General features: G+C 42.3%; 1 protein-coding gene across 1 annotated transcript in view; it reads right to left on the bottom strand.

Moving 5' to 3' along the window:
* Positions 1–21,758, bottom strand: part of SHOC1 (shortage in chiasmata 1) — a gene marked incomplete at its 3' end in the record, with an annotated part of 329,963 nt that overhangs the window by 68,504 nt on the left and 239,701 nt on the right. The window contains exon 11 of the mRNA XM_082259212.1: positions 1,748–2,636. Coding sequence (XP_082115338.1) covers positions 1,748–2,636 — 889 coding nt within the window. The remainder of the gene's footprint in view (positions 1–1,747; positions 2,637–21,758) is intronic.

Raw genomic sequence — 21,758 nt, 5'->3', positions numbered from 1 at the left:
GGGAGACACTGGAGATCCTGTTTCTGCAGTATTGTGAGTACAGGGACTCGTGTCTAGGGGCCTGACCTGAGGCCCCCCCCCCCCTGCTCATAGGAGCGTCAGTGGACGGTTGTCAGCAGAAAGAGGATGCTAGGGAGAGTATCCTGAAGATAAGATATTGTTCATCTAGTCCTCTTGTGAGAGTGGATAAAGAAAGCAAGAGACTGTCTTGCTAACTAGATTAAACTCTTCCTTATCTCTCACTGTTATACAAAACAGGCACACTTCTAAGCATAAGACATATTTTATTCACCTATCTTCTACAATCTAAAATACACCATAATCATGAAAGTAAGAATCAATACATTTACCAGATATTGTAGCATCACTCCATGATCGGGGAACTCATCGTCGATCGTAGGAGGTACCCGTCAATGTTATCTGCATCACACAACGCGTCCTCCGTGGCTAAAAAAAGAAAGTCCCAAAATCCCTGGGCTTTCCCTGAACTTTATGGATAGAATCCCATTAATACCACGCCTTGCGCGGTCTCGTATACCCCTAAGGATTGGCTAATTTGATCACTGCTCATGACCGTGATGATCACATGGACTACTAGTTATAGTTAAGTTCTGTTTGTACGCGCTTACGGTCACGCGCCTCTTGCACATCCCAAAAAGATAGTGACATGCACAGTTGAAAGACTCAAGGAGGTGTGGCGCGTGATCATGACTTATAAGCCAATTATCAGCCACATCCCCCGTGCTGTTTTGAGTCCTTCAGACTTGCTTTTCTGAACTGTAATAACCTTGTTAGTTTCATGGAGGACAGGAGTCATTACTATTACTGACTGAATATGGACTCTATACCAGTCACTCACACGACCATATCAGAATCGTATCACAGAGACTTAACCCCATTCATCTAAAGTGGCAGGATGAATTAACAGCCTGGCTGTTCCATATCTACAAGCGGAGTTGTGAAGATAGAAGTCCTCAGATATTGTGAATAGTTAAATTGGAGTATCCCACTCTTCTCTTCTCCTATCCTCATTACAAAATAAACAACAACAAAAAAACCCAGTACACTTGGACTGTTTATTGAAGTGAAGAGCCAAGAGGAATGTAGGAACTGTATTTACTTATAACCGTGTGTTGGTAACCAGGGGAGCCCCGCAGAGTTAATATTCAGCAGTTCCTATGGGGGCAGTGCTACACCTATGTATTTTTTTGTTGCTACTATTGTCTATTATGACAAGAGTTCTTGTCTCTTTAAAAAGCACTTTTATATTTTAGCCTCCGTCATATTGCTGTCTGGGGTGATCCCTGTATTACGATTCTTAAAAGTCAGAATTGTTACAGCACATACAGTAAAAAGGCCACATTTCCATTAAAACACATGGCGGCAGCTGTTGCATGTTGTTAAAGTGTTAACAGCATAGTTTAGGGTCGGTCTGTTAGTGCTTAGATTGTTGTCACATGTCCTGGAAAATCTCTGAGCAGGGTGAGGTTGAGAGTGCTATCTGCATACATGGGACTGAGAACATGCATACAAGGTTAAGCAATGACTACCAGCCTGAACAAAGCAGCTGAACATTGGAGTAACTATAGTTTTTTTTTTTTAAGTACCACAAAATGTATTTTCTGATTTCTAAATTATACTTAAAGGCAAGGATATGCAGAAACAAAATGGGGTGCCCCAAAGAAGTAGAATAACATACCCATTATTTGGACATGTAGGGAATTTTGATTTGATAAAACTACCGTACCTGCTGGTGTTGTTTCTTTTGTCACACCACTGTGTATTGTAAATCTTCTCTTCCCAGCAATTTCCATCTGGGAAAATTGTAGACCATCTAGGTGTTCATTACTGAGCACTGAGGGATTGTAACTGGAAATGTTCCCTGATCCACACTTTGATAAGACCCATGGCTTTTCTGCAGACATTTCTTTGCTGACAAAAAATACATTCTCTAGCACATTTCTGCCATACAATGGGATTGTGGAATTCTGGAGGTCTGATACATTTGCAAAGAAATGTTCACTATTGATTGAAAAGCTTGGCTTGCTTTCAGCACCATAATAGTTATGCTGTGGAAGAATCCTCTCAGGAATACTATCTTCTTGATCAGAAAGTATATCTGAAGAACTTTCATGTGTATCTGTAGTCTGATGGGAGTATTGTTCGGAGACGTTTTCTGCAAGTGTTGTCCTGTTTTTGTTTGTTGAAAAGCCCAGAGATGTTGCTTCTGAGTAATACTTGCGGCTAAATCTCATTGACTGTTTAGGTGCATTATGGCAACTCATGGGAACATTTGATGATAGCTGTGTTTCTTCTCCATTATGATTGTTTCTGATCCCAGCATTCTGACAATATTGCTCAGCATCTTTCCCAACTACTTCAATTTGGTGGCTTAACTTGCTTGCATTATTAGAATCCATTTTTTCAAATGTTTTAAACAATCCATTATTACCGTGCTGTGGTTTGTTGCTGGCAAATGCATTGCAGGAATAATGATTATCAATAGCTAAAGGAGAGCATTGGATACTGTCAGGGCTACAACAGTCTTCTATAGACGCTGATGCTGAGATTTCAAAAGGTCTTTGACATGTGGCTGATGTGCTTAACTTGTTCAAAGCTGTAATATCACTGAAATTCTAAGAGGACAAAATTAGACCCATTTAAAGTAAATAATCATTTTTTTTCTTTCATCTGTACATGTTTATCAACCACTTCAGTTTTCACACCTATAAACCAAAACTGTTTACATTTCTGCTATAGACCCAATGATTCAGTAACATTATCATTTTGCTACAAACAAGGCTTTCTTTTGGTCTACTGTTTTGCTAAAAAAAAAAAACTTTTTTTTTTTTATGCAATAGCAAAAGAAACAGGCTTCTTTGTTCACTTCTGCAATCTTTAAAAATGTTTCCCTAGAAACAAAACACATGAGAGTGGAAAAAGTTTCAAAGTGAAGAAAGATATAGCTTTTTTGGCCATACTTCACTTGTAGGTCACAGGAGTGCACTTACTTTTGCTCTGCTGTTACCTAGAGTCAGCTAAGAGCAGGCTATTGCCCACTCTAAGTTAGGAACAAGAGACAATGCCGCTCCAGGTGAGTAATCCAATCAATGTGTGGCCCCACATGTGGGTGCAAGCCCCAGCTTGCTTCCGAGAACTAAAGCCCCGTACACACGTACCGATTGTCGGCCGCAAATATTCGGCCGCCGACCGATCGGCCGATTGTAGGCTTGTTAGTATGAAGCTTCCGACAGCCGACAGCGCATTTTCGGCCGAACAGAATCTGTCGTGCAGGCATTAAAATTTTTGTACGCCGACAACAGAACGGCCGATTGTGCGTCAGTCAGTACAGATTTCGGCCGACAGACAGCAGATTTGCAAGACTGGGCATGCTCAGAGAAGAAAAAAGACACAGAAAGTTTACCATCACATGACATCACTTCTGCAGTCGGCTGTTGTTGGCCGACAAAATTCGTGTGCAGTCTTTTGCACTTTTCAGCGGACAGGACAGCCCTGGACAAAAGACGGCCGATCGTTCGGCCGACAATCGGTACGTGTGTACGGGGCTTTAATCAATAGAAAGAATGGCTGCACAGGATGCTGGGGTCCAAGTCCATTTATTATGAAAAGACTGTGGGACACACACCAGACACCAGAGACAGTGGACAGTAGTTTGACATGTTTTACACAAAAATCCTGTGCTTATTCATAACCAAGAGGAGTCTTGCAAGCATTCCTTAAATAATCCCCATACACCTGTGTTAGGTAATTGGGGCAGTGTCAGCATTGACCTCTCTCTGTGTGAGTTTCTATAAAAAAATGTAGACAGTAAAGTGAACAGATATCCTGTGGGAATTAAAAGGAGACAGCATAGCCATAAGAATCCCAATACAAAAAAGAGTTGCAACAAAAAAATCGCGAAACGAATAACAAGCAAAACAAGGTAGGACCAAACCAAATACTGAGCCAACCATAAAAAAAATATAATAACCAAATGGTGTATATGCTCAGCACAAAAAATTCAGAGATATGAAAACATTATATGAAGAAGACAACAAGAATAAGAGAAAAAAAGAATGAAAAAAGGTGAAAAGAAATATCCCACATACTGTATATACAGTATACAGTATCTCACAAAAGTGAGTACACCCCTCACATTTTTGTAAATATTTATAATATCTTTTCATGTGATGACACAGAAAAAATGACACTTTTCTACAATGTAAAGTAGTGAGTGTACAGCTTGTATAACAGTGTAAATTTGCTATCCCCTCAAAATATCTCAATACACAGCCATTAATATCTCAACCGCTGGCAATAAAAGTGAGTACACCCCTAAGTGAAAATGTCCAAATTGGGCCCAATTAGCCATTTTCCCTCCCCGGTATCATATGACTGGCTAGTGTTACAAGGTCTAAGGTGTGAATGGGGAGCAGGTGTGTTAAATTTGGTGTTATCGCTCTCACTCTCTTATACTGGTCACTGGAAGTTCAACATGGCACCTCATGGCAAAGAACTGTCTGAGGATCTGAAAAAAAGAAATGTTGCTTTACATAAAGATGGCCTAGGCTATAAGAAGATTGCCAAGACCCTGAAACTGAGCTGCAACACGGTGGCCAAGACTAGAGATGGCCTTGCGGTTGGCCCGGCGGTCGGTTCGTGGCGAACTTTGCTTGTTCGCTACCCGCCAAAGTTTCAGGCTCATGGCGTCGTTCGCAGCGGCCATATTTGTTTACATTGGGGAGAACTTTGACCCATGACACAGCCGTCAGGTGGAACGGGACAGCCAATTGAAACATTCCAGCACATGGACAGTCCCTCTACCCTATAAATAGACCTGACCTGGCGGCCATTTCACATTCCATTTTCTGCCAGTGTAGGGAGAGGTCTGCTGTGCTCATCAGGGAGAGTTTGCTAGACACATATAGCGCTGTCAAGATCCACAAAAGTCCTTTCCAGGGCTGGTATTTCGGTATAAGCCTTCTACAGTCTCTTTTTAGGTTAGGGCAAAAAGTGGTCACCGCCTCCACCTATAACTGGTCTTAGTGCTAAGAAGCACTGGAAGGGCAGATGCAGATCAAAAAAACAAAGAGATTTCCAGTCACTACTTACCAACCAGCCAGCTAGATATTGATATCTATATTGAGCCAGGCAACGCACTGACACCTTTGCCGCCATTGTGCGATGTGCTGGGTGTTCAGTGTGACCCTGTGCCTTTAAGGAGGGGTGGGCTCCCTCTAGTCACCTGTCCTTCATCTATCCCATTAAATGCATGTGCTCTCATTGCAGAGACTCTTTAAATTGTAGAGTTAGGGACTGCAGATCACAGGGTGCCTTGTCGGGGCCTGCAGCTTACACATGTATTTGCAAATGTGTGCAACCAAACCCCTGTTTTTAACGCATACTGTTAGACAGGTCAATTCGGTTGGTCGCTGGCTGGTTGGTAAGTAGTGACTGGAAATCTCTTCGTTTTTTTGATCTGCGTCTGCCCTTCCAGTGCTTCTTACCACTAAGACCAGTTATAGGTGGAGGCGGTGACCACTTTTTGCATTATTGATATCTATATTGAGCCAGGCAACGCACTGACACCTTTGCTGCCATTGTGCAATGTGCTGGGTGTTCAGTGTGACCCTGTGCCTTTAAGGAGGGGTGGGCTCCCTAGTCACCTGTCCTTCATCTATCCCATTAAATGCATGTGCTCTCATTGTAGAGACTCTTTAAATTGTAGAGTTAAGCCTCGTACACACGTACCAATCGTCGGCCGACCGATCGGCCGTCAAATGTCCACGGCTGTCGTGTTTGTTGTTTGTCTGTTGAAAAGTGCTCTAAACTTGCCCTGGACTTTTGTCGGCCGACAGAAAATGACGTCAGTACGTTCAACGCACGTTCCACGCACGTCCGCCGCTACAAAAGAGGAAGTGAGTGTTTGGCCGTGACCCTTCTGGGCATCTCGCACTGATTTCGGTAGCATTTGTTTGTGAGGGGTTGTAACAAATGAAAAACATCAATTACAGAGTGCGCTAAAAAATTATGGAACACAAATATTCACAAAAATGGTGATTGCTGATACTCAGCTAAACACAAAGTCTATATTCTAAATGATGAGACTGTGCAAAAGTCTTGAAAATCCAAAGAATATAGTGAGGTTGGGGAGTGATGAAGGATAAGGGTAACCTCTTCCCAAACGGTGATCCAGACAGTGCTCAAATGTACACGTGATGCACCCGGTGTTAAGAAGGGACTCTTACCAGATGATGGAGAGATGCAAACATATAGTGTATAACCCTGGAGTCCGTTAGGTCAGCTTGTAGGAGAGAATTCACAATAGGAATAAAACGACCATCTGCTTCCAAAGTGTAGGGATCTAGAGGCTTCCACTCAAGGGGATATCGCCACCAAGAACATACCCAAGGAAGAGAAGGGGACTATAGTGCATTACCTCACTTTATTGAACCAATAAGAGAATTCTGTCTGCCTTTTATTTATAATAGATTCCTTTTTGATAATTATATAGACAGATGGAATCGCTTGCCTTCATATACAATTCCAATATTCTTGGCACCGATAAGAACAGTTATGTTATTTATACTCCGGTGTTATGGATGATGAGTTTTGTTGACATCCGATGTGATTGGCCGCAGAAGCCTCCGGAAGCGCTTTTTAGAACTTCCGGGTCTTCATCTTAACATACCGTGATTGGCTAACATTTGAACCGGAAGTGCGTCACAACACTTCCGGGTCCTCGCCACGGCCGCACCGGAAGTGTCCATCAGCCACACTATTTACATGAGAGATGCGAGCAGCACGGCTACAGCTCCAGTCCCAGAAGCCGACTTGTTAGTGGAAACGCGTCGGGGGGAGCTAGCCGTGTTGCCTATGATCCCGGACTACTGCAGAGGTCCTCGATCCAAAAAATTTTACATATGCTGTTTTTTCTCCTGACAATGTAAGTGTTACTCTTTCTTATTGGTTCAATAAAGTGAGGTAATGCACTATAGTCCCCTTCTCTTCCTTGGGTATGTTCTTGGTGGCGATATCCCCTTGAGTGGAAGCCTCTAGATCCCTACACTTTGGAAGCAGATGGTCGTTTTATTCCTATTGTGAATTCTCTCCTACAAGCTGACCTAACGGACTCCAGGGTTATACACTATATGTTTGCATCTCTCCATCATCTGGTAAGAGTCCCTTCTTAACACCGGGTGCATCACGTGTACATTTGAGCACTGTCTGGATCACCGTTTGGGAAGAGGTTACCCTTATCCTTCATCACTCCCCAACCTCACTATATTCTTTGGATTTTCAAGACTTTTGCACAGTCTCATCATTTAGAATATAGACTTTGTGTTTAGCTGAGTATCAGCAATCACCATTTTTGTGAATATTTGTGTTCCATAATTTTTTAGCGCACTCTGTAATTGATGTTTTTCATTTGTTACAACCCCTCACATATTTATAATTTTTCAGTGCTGCTTTTTTTCACTCCTTTTTCTCATTAAAGGTTCGCGCACCTATTTCTCTTTTCACCATTGATTATACACCTTCACAGGTTAGCTGCGTCCTTTTGGAAATGGATATTTTTGAATATCACAGTTCCCGTAAACTAGCAGTGGATGATGTATTCATTAGGAATAAAACTGAATCCACTGATCTCAGAGGAATATTCATGCGACTAAAAAATGTAATGGTGGCAGAATTACATGCCGCATGGGATATAGTCTTCCTAGAGAAATATATAGATGAAAAAATGGTTCCCCGTAGCCTCAGGTGGAACATTACTCCCGATCAAGGGGACACAGAGCTTCTTGAGTGGAGTCAGTTCTTCAATGGAGCAGGCATTAGCCTACTAAGTTTCCTTGTTGATAGAAAAAGGAGGAAAACCATTAGACTCAACAAGGAGATTCTAGAAATTAAGGAGAAGCTGACACCATTCAAAGAAGAAGAGGCCTACAAAATTTACACTAAAGAACTTAGAGAGATCCTCACCATGGAGGAGGAGGAACAAAAAATAAAGAAAAGAAAAAAGTACTTTCGGGATGTGGAAGATTACAACTCCACCCGTGTGTTCAAATGGCAATTGAACACTGGGGAGAAATTTGGCTCCACCTCTGGCGGTTCAGCTAATCCCGAGGTTACTGGTACCAATTCCAAAGAGACACAGGAAATTATGAGTTCCAATAACCAAAAACTCCCTTCTATGGGAGACGCGGTACCCTCCACGTCTGGAGCCCATTACTCCAAATTCAAACCTCTAAAAGAGTTTGCTCCCTCAAAAGGGAAGGGAAACAGTGTCAAAGGGTCCAAACACCCTCAAGTAAAAAACTTAAGGTGGGAAGAGGAAGGTCATAAACCCATTAGACATCATGCCTCACCCTCTCTTAAATCACCCAGGAGATCCTCCCTGGACTATGAAGGAAACTATCCTGGACCTTCATATCAAGATCCAAGACAGCTAGTGTCTCATAACAGATATGAATCTTTGCAAGATGACACTGAAGAGAGTGAAGACGATGAGTATGAACCTCCAAATAATTACCAAAAAAATACCCCCATTAGCCAGAAACCGAGGGGTTTTTTAGGGAAGGGCCACAACAAAGGCAAAAGAAAAAAACGAGGGGGTGCAGAGGAGGTGACTCCCGGAAAAAGAAAAAGATGAAAGGGCAGGGCATCTTTAATTTAAGTGGAATCACGCTAACAGAATCTGAACAACGTACCCTCGATAAAGGCCTAAAATATGCACCAAAGAAAGGTATCAACAAATTTGACACATTTATTGATGTGCACAAATTTGTCAGAAAACTCAATGTGAAGAGACATTTTCTATCAAATGCTAGGGAAAGGAATTATACCAGCTATCAAGTCTCTCCATACACCCATACCAAACTTAAAAATGCCTCACTTTTCAACCCTTCAGGTGTAAAAAGTAGCAACATCACGGTATTTAAAGACCTTGTTCTGAAAGACCTAGATGAAGCCAAATTTCACCATCACCGTCAGAAGGATTTAATGACAGGAGTTAAGTCACTGTGTGAACGGAAAGACTTAATTATCCGCCCTGCTGACAAAGGAGGCGGAGTTGTACTGCTTAAGAAAGAGGATTATATAGAAGAAATGGATCGCTTGCTGTCTGACAGCGACACATATCGGATCCTTCCCAATGATCCAACCTATTCATACAAGAGACAACTAGAGCGGTTGATATTGAGGGGTCACCAAGAGGGCATTCTCAATGACAAAGAGAAAGAACATCTTGTTCCTTTAGCCCCGAGAATCCCACTTATTTATTATTTACCTAAGGTCCACAAAAGTTTAATCAAACCTCCGGGCCGTCCAATAATAAGCGGGATAGATTCGGTGACCTCCCGAATAGGAAAATACGTGGACCATTTCCTCCAACCTCTGGTACAACAAACCCCTGCGTACTTGAAAGATACGTCCCAATGCATCCAGGAACTTACAAACCTGGACGTAGAAGGTGAGGTATTGATGGTTACAGCGGATGTTTCATCCCTGTATACCATCATACCTCACCAGATGGGATATGAGGCAGTCAGCACTTTTTTGGAAAGCAATTACGACCTCCCACTCAAACAAAAAATATTCATTCTTGAGTTATTACAATTCGGAATGGAGCATAATTATTTTTTCTACGGTGGGAATTTTTATTTACAACAGACTGGCGTGGCAATGGGAGCCAAATTTGCTCCCAGCCTTGCCAATCTGTTTATGGCACTCTGGGAGGACCGCAATATTTATGCCGCTAGAGAACCCAACATCTTTCTATGGAGAAGATACATAGATGATGTTTTATTGCTGTGGAAAGGTGACATCTCTTCTCTTCAATTATTTATGGATAGACTGAACTGCAATGATTGGGGCATTCGCCTCACTTATCAGTTCAGTGAAACATCCATAAATTTCCTAGATCTGGTTATATACAGGATGGGAAGTAAATTTGGCACGAGAACCTTCTTTAAACCCACGGACAAGAATGGGTTCATCTCCCTAGATAGCTGCCATCACCCTAACTGGCTAACCTCGGTCCCCATCAGCCAATTTAGGAGGATACGTCGTAATTGCACTGACTCACAAGATTTTGAGGTGCAAAGTAAAATATTGAAGGATAGATTTGTTGAAAAGGGGTTTAAAGAGGAAATTCTGGAACAAAACATCCTTCAAGTTAAAAATGTACCTCAAAAAGAGTTAGTGGTGCCCAAACCCAAACCAGAAAGTGCCTTTTCTAAGTTTGAATATGCCTTTATTACTTCATTTTCAACTGGCTATAGGTGGGTCAATCACACCTTCAGGAAGTATTGGCATATACTAAAAGGAGACAAAATATTAGGACCAACACTTCCTGAGAGACCCCCTATTATTTTTAGGAGGACTAAGAATTTGAAGGACATTATTGCCCCTACTCCAGTAGAGAAACCCACCATCCCGAAAATGTTTTCTAACATGAAAGGTTTCTTTCCCTGTAAGAAATGTCGGGTTTGCAAAGAGTTGAATACACAGAGAACTCAGTCCTTCAACTCTACTGTTACCAAGAAAAAATATGACATCCAAAACTTTACCACTTGCCATCACAAAGGGGCGGTATATCTCCTAACGTGCGGATGTGGATTACAATATGTTGGGAGAACGATCAGGACCCCCAGTATCAGAATAGGTGAACATCTCACCAATATACAAATAGGTTTCCCTGGTCATAGTCTCTCTTCCCATCATGATAAGTGTCACAATAGAAGCTACTCAAATTTGAAAGCTGTTGTGATTGAGTGCTATTCCCCACATTGGAGGGGGAGTGACATGAAGAGATCTATTTCCAGGAGAGAGACGTTTTGGATTCATGAACTAAAATGCTATCAGCCATGGGGTATGAATGTGGAATGGGACATTAATGCCCACATCAATAATGAATAACCACACACCCACATAGGATAATAACATTCTAAGTTTCTTCTGGTTTACCTTTCCCTTCCCGCCCTGCTTTATTACCTTCCTTTTTTTTTCTCTATTTTCTCTTATATGTTTGAAATAAGAGTTTACATTAAGTTTTTTAATGTCATGTTTTTATTAGCATTTAGGCCATATACGTTTATATAAATGTGAAATTGGCGGATGGAGACTTTTGGTGCCACACACCCCAAAAAAAAAAATTACACAACGTTTGATGACCCTAGATGTTTTTTAAAAATAAATTTTAAAAATAAAATTTTTTAAAAATTATATTATATATTTTTTATATATTTTTCACATATTTTTATATAGTAAATGTTTTAGCCACAATTATTAAAACCACTTCCGGGTCCTTAGACCAAATTTGTGGTAATTTAGGGAATTTATGTGTTAATTTTAAACCCTTTTTAATATAACTCATCTGTCATATACTTCTAATAAGAGAATTCTGTCTGCCTTTTATTTATAATAGATTCCTTTTTGATAATTATATAGACAGATGGAATCGCTTGCCTTCATATACAATTCCAATATTCTTGGCACCGATAAGAACAGTTATGTTATTTATACTCCGGTGTTATGGATGATGAGTTTTGTTGACATCCGATGTGATTGGCCGCAGAAGCCTCCGGAAGCGCTTTTTAGAACTTCCGGGTCTTCATCTTAACATACCGTGATTGGCTAACATTTGAACCGGAAGTGCGTCACAACACTTCCGGGTCCTCGCCACGGCCGCACCGGAAGTGTCCATCAGCCACACTATTTACATGAGAGATGCGAGCAGCACGGCTACAGCTCCAGTCCCAGAAGCCGACTTGTTAGTGGAAACGCGTCGGGGGGAGCTAGCCGTGTTGCCTATGATCCCGGACTACTGCAGAGGTCCTCGATCCAAAAAATTTTACATATGCTGTTTTTTCTCCTGACAATGTAAGTGTTACTCTTTCTTATTGGTTCAATAAAGTGAGGTAATGCACTATAGTCCCCTTCTCTTCCTTGGGTATGTTCTTGGTGGCGATATCCCCTTGAGTGGAAGCCTCTAGATCCCTACACTTTGGAAGCAGATGGTCGTTTTATTCCTATTGTGAATTCTCTCCTACAAGCTGACCTAACGGACTCCAGGGTTATACACTATATGTTTGCATCTCTCCATCATCTGGTAAGAGTCCCTTCTTAACACCGGGTGCATCACGTGTACATTTGAGCACTGTCTGGATCACCGTTTGGGAAGAGGTTACCCTTATCCTTCATCACTCCCCAACCTCACTATATTCTTTGGATTTTCAAGACTTTTGCACAGTCTCATCATTTAGAATATAGACTTTGTGTTTAGCTGAGTATCAGCAATCACCATTTTTGTGAATATTTGTGTTCCATAATTTTTTAGCGCACTCTGTAATTGATGTTTTTCATTTGTTACAACCCCTCACATATTTATAATTTTTCAGTGCTGCTTTTTTTCACTCCTTTTTCTCATTAAAGGTTCGCGCACCTATTTCTCTTTTCACCATTGGTAGCATTTGTTTGGTTGACGACATTTCGCTATTTTCCGAGACATCGTTCGAGAATTTATTATGGAGCCCGTGGATTCGACCATTGCTGTACTTAGCGTTGGAGTTTTGGCTCTGAAGCGACGTATGAGCAAGAGGAAGAAGAACCTGACCTCCTGGATGAAAAATTGGTTGCTTAACCGTGATCAATTTTCCCACATGTCCTTGCTGAGGGAGCTCCAGGAAAATAATCCTGATGACTTCAGGAATTATTTGAGGATGACGGATCCCATCTTTCACCGTTTTCTTGCCCTGGTGTCCCCCTATATTCTGAAGCAGGATACTTGTATGCGGGTTGCAATTACTCCTGAGCAAAGGTTAATTGCGACTTTGAGGTATCTTGCAACAGGGAGAAGCCTGCAGGATCTGAAGTTCACAGGCATCTCCCCCCAAGCACTTGGTATCATCATCCCTGAGACCTGCTCTGCTATCATCAAGGTCTTGCAGAAGGACTATATCAAGGTATGTTTTATTTTTTACATTACATTACATGTATTAGTCATCTCACCCGAATTATGATGTTTTTGGATGTACAGCAATTGACACAGGCCATTATTTTTTAACTACCCTCTGTCCGCATGCACATAGTAGTAAAGATGTAGATTATCTTAACCATTTGTAAAATTACCCACTAACCACCTCACCATTCTCTACTATGTGTCCCTAAACGCATTGCCTGTTAACAGTATTTTGAATTTGTGTCATTTTATTACTTTCCCTCAAACAATTATTCCTTGGCCAATGTTTTAGTACCTAGTTTATGATTTATCTTAAATACATCAGTCCATCCATTCCCACCTATGATTGTGTATATTTATGTAATGATGTTAAAACCTTCACTGACCACAAGCCCTTATTGATGTATAAATGCCCAGTTTTACTTACCCATTCCCCCACCCACATGCTAAATCTAAAAGTCAGCATATACCAAAGCTCTAGCTCAGAGGTCTTAAAACTATGGCCATCCAGTTGTTCAGGAACTACAATTCCCATCATGCCTAGTCATGTCTGTGAATGTCAGAGAATTACAAGGCCTCATGGGATGTGTAGTTCTGCAACAGCTGGAGGGCCGTAGTTAGTAAATCTCTGCTCTAGCTGGTGAGTATAATGAGCCATACACACTATAAGATTTTCAGAACAATTTTTCCTTACGATTTACCAAAACCAGATAATATGAGGTCAAACCTAAACACTTTCAAATACTATGCAATCTGGCAGGCCCTTGCACTACATAGAAAAGGTAAATCTGAAGGAAAAGGTCTTCAGAGAATCTTATAGTGTGTATGGCCCTTTACAATATAAGAACAATAGGAGGTGTAAAATAAATGTATGTAGATGTTACATCCCCAAATCCAAACGATTGCCTTCCTGTTGTTTATATTTTTTCAAAGTTGCATAAGCATTTAACAGACAACTGTGTGTGTAATTAATAATGTGATGTGCTTAAGCACTAAATCTTGTTTTTTTTGGTTTCCCCCACAGTTTCCTTCAAACGCAGAGCAATGGCTGGAGATTTCTGCTCAATTTCTGGAGAAGTGGAATTTTCCCAATTGTGGGGGTGCTATAGATGGGAAGCACGTCCGCATTGTCCCCCCTCCGAATTCGGGCGCATTTTATTATAATTATAAAGGATTTTTTAGTATAGTCATGCCAGCCATAGTTAATGCAAACTATGAGTTTATTTATTTGGATATTGGCAAAAATGGCCGCAATTCGGATGGGGGAGTTATTGAGCAGACGGAGTTCGCTCGTCGTCTTCATAACGGCACTCTGAACCTGCCATCCAGGGAGCAAACCGTTGAGAGTATGAGCTTTGTTTTTATAGCAGATGATGCTTTTGCGCTTGGGGAGCATCTCATGAAGCCCTACCCTCAGAGGAACCTCACCCCCGGGCAAAGGATCTACAACTACCGGTTGTCCAGAGCTCGCAGAGTTGTTGAGAATGCCTTTGGGATAATGACCAACCGGTTCCGAATATTCCTGACGTCCATACACCTGGCACTGTACAAAGTTGATAACGTGGTCCTGTGTTGCTGCATTTTGCACAACTTTCTACGCAGGAATGCAGAAAATTATGTTATGCAGCAACTGGATACTGACCCTGCTATGCCAGGTACAAGTGGAGAGGCAAAACCTCGTGACCAAATGGAGTCCATGACCTCAATGCAAGTTGGACGCTCAGGATTGGCATCACAGAGGGCCCGTCAGATCCGCCAGGAATATCTGGAATATTTTGTGGGGAGAGGAGCTGTGTCCTGGCAGCAATCACTGTCACACACCCATTAATGTTGTAAAAGATTTGACACACAAGATAAATGTCAGAGAAATCAGATTTTTCGACACATTAAACCAAAATTGCAATGATTCTGTATTGTGGATTCTAATCATTTGGGCACATATGCCAAACATAATTTTTTGGGTTAATCATGTGTTATATATGTGTGACTTTGGAAGGGTTAATACATTCATCAGTGTGTTTCTTTACTGTAGTCTCTCACCAGCTGATCCAAAGTGATGATGGCCATGTGTTATTTTTTAGCCAGTGGTGTAAATACAAGGGCCTTCTGCACCCCATAACATTTCCACAAACCCTCTCACATTGAGAACTAGGTCACACCCAAGGTTCATCTAATGTCACCTTACATTGGTGGTCATTGTCCAGAAGGTGCCCATCCTATATATTTCATATAATACATTAGGGTATTAACAACGTACCTACACCTGTTATGTTGTGTTCATTTATGACATCCTTCTCACTGCCCACCAATGTTAGGATATGTCAGTGTTATGTGAAACTTGATCATTGTTGATCTCAAAGTGTTATATATAGGTAATGGAAAGTGAACTAGAGCAACGAACAAGCAATACACTATAGATTACATTGATCTCCCTACACTGATTGCTACTGGCAATATCAATGCCATATTGAATCCTAGGACTGCTAGTACCTTGAGTGTTGATTCACACTTATGCGATGCTGGAAGTCTGCGACTTTGCAGCCTTCCTGCATCGCATAAGGGTGACCCGCCACTTACTTTTTGCACAGGATTGTATTCCACAAGTGTGAAGCACTGTGCGATCCAATCCAGATACATCAGAAATAAAGGGTCATGTGCGACTTGTGTGCGTGTTCAGTGCGAATGTAGCCATACAAAGTGTATGTCTCAATTCACACTACACATCTGATGGCATGTAATATCGGAGCACACTGCTCCTTTATTACATGCGATCAGATGTTCAGGCCAAAATCAGCTATACAGTTTGTATGGCTAAATTCGCACTGCACTCGCACAAAAGTCGCACATGATGCATTTATTCAGCCGCATCAGGATAGGATCGCACAGTCGTTCACACTTGTGTGATCCGATCCTGTGTGAAATGTCAGATCGCACTGTGATATGCGTTCAAACTGGGGGGATCTTTAACATTTCATTGACACCTCCAGCAACTCGCATATGGCAGTGTCCAAAATGCTTTCATTAACATGTGAATATGTGAATAGGACAGCCATCATACATTTAGTGCTTCTTTACACAGCTTTAGACCTGGACCCCCCAATGAAAGTCAAATAAAGAATTGAACACACATTGTTGAATGTAAAAATGTTTTAGTAACAAACATTCACAGGGTTAGGGTTAGGGTGTTGTAAAGTGCTTTTCCCAAACTTGGGTACACCCTTAACATCTGAGTGTAATAAATATGCCGTAAAAGACAATACAAAATGGGTAAAATCAGGAACATCCCAATAAAAACATTTAAAACGTAGTAAAAATTTTTTTTAAAATTTGCCAATCATGTCCACGAAATCTCCCATTTTATTCTGTAATGCTGTTGCAGTCTCCTTTATTTTTTCAAGGTCTGAGCAGCATTGTAGAGCCTCACTGGTCAATTTTGCATGAGTGCAACTATGTAAAACATGATCTGTAAAAAAAAATACAACTGAGTCAATGTGAATCACCTACATGAAGTCATAATAGAGAAACATTTGGTGTCCAGGTTATCTTAAATTACTCTCGAGTTAATAACTACCCTGTTCTTAGGCTCTTTTGCCCTAGGCTCTTCTTCTTCCTCCTGTCCTCCTCTGATGCTGTTGCTGATGATTATGCCGGTCTCTGGAGCTTACTATATATTCATTAGGGGTGTGAACGCATGATGACGTTATTGTCAGAGCATGGTCGTAATGTATATATATTAAGCTGCAGAGAACAGAGACGGGCAGAATGCACGGCAACAGCATCGGAGGAGGACAGGAGGAAGAAGAAGAGCCTAGGGCAAAAGAGCAGACAACATAAGAGCATAAGATTGTACAGCAGAAGAGTGGAGAGGAGAAGATCCAAAGAGCAGAGTGGAGAAGACCGGATGAAGATATTTAAGAACATTTCAGAAACGTCTCCTGTCATTATTCACATACACTTCCTTTTATGTGGTTAATGTGTAGGGGTACTATGTACCCCATATCCATTCACATAGGGATTGGGGTCTGGGATCTGGGGGCCACCCTTTGTTAAAGGTTGCTTCCAAAGTCCTAGGAACCCCCTGGCCGCATGACCCCCCAAAACCACCAGACAGGGTTGTGGGGATGAGGCCCTTTTCCTCCTCAACATGGGAGCAAGGTGCTTTTGGGTGTGGGGTGCAGAGCCCCCCCTGGCCCAAAGCAACAAAAGCCCCCTATGTTGAGGGCATGTGTCCTGCTGTGGTCCAGGGGGGGTTTGGTCCGCTTGCTCGTCCCCTTTCCTGGCCTGACAAGCTGCATGCTTGGATAAGGGTCTGGTATGGATTTTGGGGGTAACCCACGCCGTCTTTTTGTTGTGGGCCTACCCTCAAACTCAATACCACACACAAAGGGCCTGCTTGGGAACTTGGGGGGGACACCCACGGCGGCTTCTCCAATGTTTCTGTGTAGTTCCCCCTCAATAATCTTCACAGCGCAAGTGGCCCCGCAAGTCAGAGCATCCTGATCCGACTTACGGTGCGACTTCCATTCAAATAAAGAGGCTCACATAGGGAACTAGTGTTTACAAATGGAGGCTGAAAATAACGATGATAAAAGCAACATGGCAAAACGTGTGATTACGCAAATTCTCCCCAATAATGAAAACACGTATTTACAGCTGCTTTTCTGGCGTTAAACAAAGCTTTGGCACATCTTTTAGCTCATGCCCTGTGTGCAAGGGGCTAGAAACCTGCAAAAGTCAAAAACATATTTTTTATGTCAAATGTCAATCAGGTGTGCAAAAATATTTAATCATGTGTGTAATATATAATCATATAGTCACAAATCTAACAAATAAAAAAAAAAAATTATGACGAATTTACACTATATGATTATATAATGGACACATATTTTCAAAGCTTGCCACATCTGATTTACATTATTGAACATACAGGTCGTTCCTTTGAAGCATTACATCAAATACAGCAAATGACAAACACACTTAAAAAAACATTATGAAAAAACCTACGTGGGCACACAACTGGCTCTCCGACACTTGGTCCAGGATCCTCCAAATTTCCAGATGTGCCAGCAAGGCTGCTTGGCAAGTTGCCATGAGATGTTCTTTCTGATGTCTGAACATTCGATCCGGCTGGAGATGCCACATCCTCGCATGAGGGAACATCTGCAATGTAAATTTGTAAGGGAATACAAGAATATAAGGTTAAACAATCCTTGCAAATACACATATTTCTATTATCCCACTACCCAAAAATCTGTGCCTACCAACCTTCATGTTGCTCTGGTGTCTGGACACTTGTTGGCTCCACCATTATTAATTCTGGAAGAATGTCTTGATCTACATAATACAAAAAAGTTGCCAGATCATAAAAGTCACAAGAGGTACATTTGTTAGGACATGGTGCCCTGCTTGATAGCTATTTTAGGAACAAATATTAAGACATGTACATGGTTATCTCATAAAAATATGGTACATTAATGTTTGACTGTGCATAGGAACCAATTACCTTTCGTAGAATCTGTGCCAGCATCTGGGCCCATGTCCTCAGCTTCTTCCTCCACTGCAGATGGAGCTGCCAAATTCCCTGCACCTCTCCTCCTCCTTTCCCATTCTTTGGCTTTGAGTTTTCTAATTTCTCCTATTTCAAGGTTAGAATAATAGAAGAATAATCTGTGAATAATAGGAATGTTTGCAGAGAAAATTCGTGCCAAGAAAGAACATTCGTTGCAATACAATACATATATTTTTAACTATGGCTTCCTGTCTTTTAATGTAATATACTAAAAAATCAACAATAGATCGATCTAATCATGACATGACCAATAAAATGAGTAACAGTACTTTTTATATAGACATTAAAATCTAGACATGTTAATACAACATACACCAAATTTCAAATAAACATATTGCATGATAAAATAAATAACTTACTTTTTTTCAGAATACGATGGATTTGCCCAAGCTGATCTTGCTCTCGATGTTTGAGATCGGACCATCGTTTCCTGATTTGATCTTTGGATCGCTCCACACCGTATTTTTTATTTAAACACCACCTTGTCCATAATGCGGTCTTTCCTGGCATTGGGCCTCTCGTAATTTTCCAACTTCCCATCATAGTCCATCCTTTCTAGGATTCCAACCATCTCCACCATTTCCCCCTTGGTCATGGGTGTAGCTTTGGTTTTTCTGGTGGCCCAACCACTTCGGCCCACACTAGTATTTGAACTCTCAGATCTTTGAGACATGCTTCTTGCCAAAGATTGTTCCACCGCCTCAGGTGTGTGTGTGTCGCATGTAGGCCTGATCTTCTGCACGTACACACCCCTGCACAAGCCCGCCACTGGAGGAGGAGTTGACGCATGCGCTGTATTTAAAGGACGCCAGATCTTTCGGTCGACGATTCGCTAGCGGACATATCGTTGGTTGGAGCACGAGCGATCGGCGAATCACGACTCTTCACCGCAAACAAAGGTACGACTATTTGATTAGAAAGTGTGTGTTTTGGGTTGTATACAGCTTTTATTAGGAATATCTTTATTATGTCCCAAAATACATGCTATTTTAATATGTTTTGTGTTGTGTTGTGTCTTGCAGGCATATACTCTACTGCAAAATGGTGGACTCTTTCACCAACCATGAGTTCTTGCTCAACTTTATTGATGAGTACAGGCAACTGCCCTGTTTGTGGCAAATGAAATCGGCAGAATACAAAAATAGGCATCTGAGACGACAGGCCTATGAACACCTAGTGGCCTTGTACAAGCCGGTATATCCAAGGGCAAATATTGAATATATTAAAAAAAAAAATAAGCAGCATTCGCACTGCCTACAGGCGAGAGGTAAAAAAAATAGAAGATGCCACAAAGTCTGGAGCAGCTGCAGAAGATATCCCTGTACCACGGCTGTGGTACTTTGACAACCTCAGATTCCTGGCAGACACGGTGGAATCCAGGCCATCCATTTCTACGCTGCCTTTGGCAGAGGCCTCTGTTGATCCCAGCCAGGAGGAAGATATCCTGGAGGAGAATTTTACTCAGGTATGGCATTTCACAATATATTGCCTGCTGAAAATGTAATCATGTAACAAAATTATAAGCAAAACCATAATTGACCCTTTATGTAAACGGGCATAGCAAGGGGTTGGCATGACAGGCAACCGCCAGAAGCGCAGGCCAGGGGGGGGGGGGGGGGCATCGCTAAAACATTGGCATTGTTTTAGAGATTTTTACAAAATCCACTCAGCCTGCACACCCCAGAACCCCCAGTTTGTAGGCAGATTCATGCAGGTGTAAAACATTGAGAGCTGCTTCATGCAGGTGTAAAACATTGAGAGCAGCTGAGCCAACAGACCAGGAGACTGAGACTGCCTGTCACTGCATCCCCAGCACACCTCCGGTCTTACAAACACTGCTGCATCCCCAGCACACCTCTGGTCTTACAAACACTGCTGCATCCCCAGCACACCTCCAATCCTAACAAACACTGCTGTAGCCTCAGCATTCCTCTGGCTCAACCTTTTTTTTAACAAAACTAACAAACTAACAGCTCCTGCAAATGATACATCCATCCTTGCTTCCATGTCTCTGGTCTCTCACTCCGGGTCAGCAAGGCAGGTGGCTTCCTTATTCCTGTTTCCCTGCAACGCTTCACCCAGGGGCGTAACTACAGGGGTTGCAGGGGTTGCAATCGCTACCGGGCCCCATGCTCCAGGGGGCCCGGTAGCAAACCAGTGGGTGAACTTCCAGGATCGCAAAGGTCACACTTGCGACCGGACCCTGGCATTGCACCACTTTGGGGAAGCCCCAAGATTGCAGGAAGTGGGCCCACAAGATTGCAGGAAGGGGGCCCACTGCAGAACTTGTGAAAGAATCCTGCTGCGGGACCGTAATAAAAGGCCATGCAACGAGTGTAAAGAGCCCCAGGATTAGTGGGAAGAGCCCTGGGCTTGAAGGTAAGGGCCCCGGCCAGGGGTCTGGGGGGCCCTTCATGGTTTCTTGCATCAGGGCCCTGAAGGTTCTAGTTACGCCTCTGGCTTCACCCTCAATGCCCTACATCAAGCCCTCTGCAAGTTCAGGCCCCTCTCTCTCTGCAACCCCCCTCCTCTCTCTCTCACACCCCCTGTTTCTCTCCCTCTCTCTATCTCTCACCCCTCTCTTTCTTGTTTTTCACACCTGAGACAATGATTGCCCACTAGAGAGCTCTACACTGGGCAAACAAGGGACAAATGAGAAACATTTAATGCCCTTTTAGATTTTTTTTTTGGGGGGGGGGGGGGTTACATTTTTACATTGATCTTGGGGGGGGGGGGGGGGTTGTTGCCAAATACAGCTCCTCAACAAGGGCACTGGAGACCCTAGATACGCCACTGTATGTAAAGTCTGCTATTTGTTCACAATAATATAACAAACATGCATTTTTATATACACTATAACATTCTAATCAATTGTTCATTTCATCAACAGGGAGGTGTCACTGAGGAGGAGGCAGGTTGCAGCCAGGAGGCTGGGGAGCCCTTGGAATTATTTCTACCACCTCCTGCCAAACGGAGGCAAAAAAGGAAGCACACGGATGACATCACCGACCAATTTATAAGTGAGGCCACCATAGCCCTCTGTCGGAAACCGGAGGCACACGAATCCTTCGGGAATATGATGGGCAAAACTTTAGGCCAAGTGAACCTACTGCAGTGGCAATATGCCCAAAAAATAATTCTCGATGTCCTGCACAAGGCGGAAAGGGGCTGCCTTACGGAGCACAGCCACGCGTGCGAGGAGCACCCGTGCCCTCCACCTCCACAACA

Source organism: Pelophylax lessonae (genome assembly GCF_965119305.1).
Source record: "Pelophylax lessonae genome assembly, chromosome: 1".
Lineage (NCBI taxonomy): Eukaryota > Metazoa > Chordata > Amphibia > Anura > Ranidae > Pelophylax > Pelophylax lessonae.
Note: the sequence above shows the minus strand (reverse complement) of the source record. Positions and strands in the feature narration are given on the sequence as shown.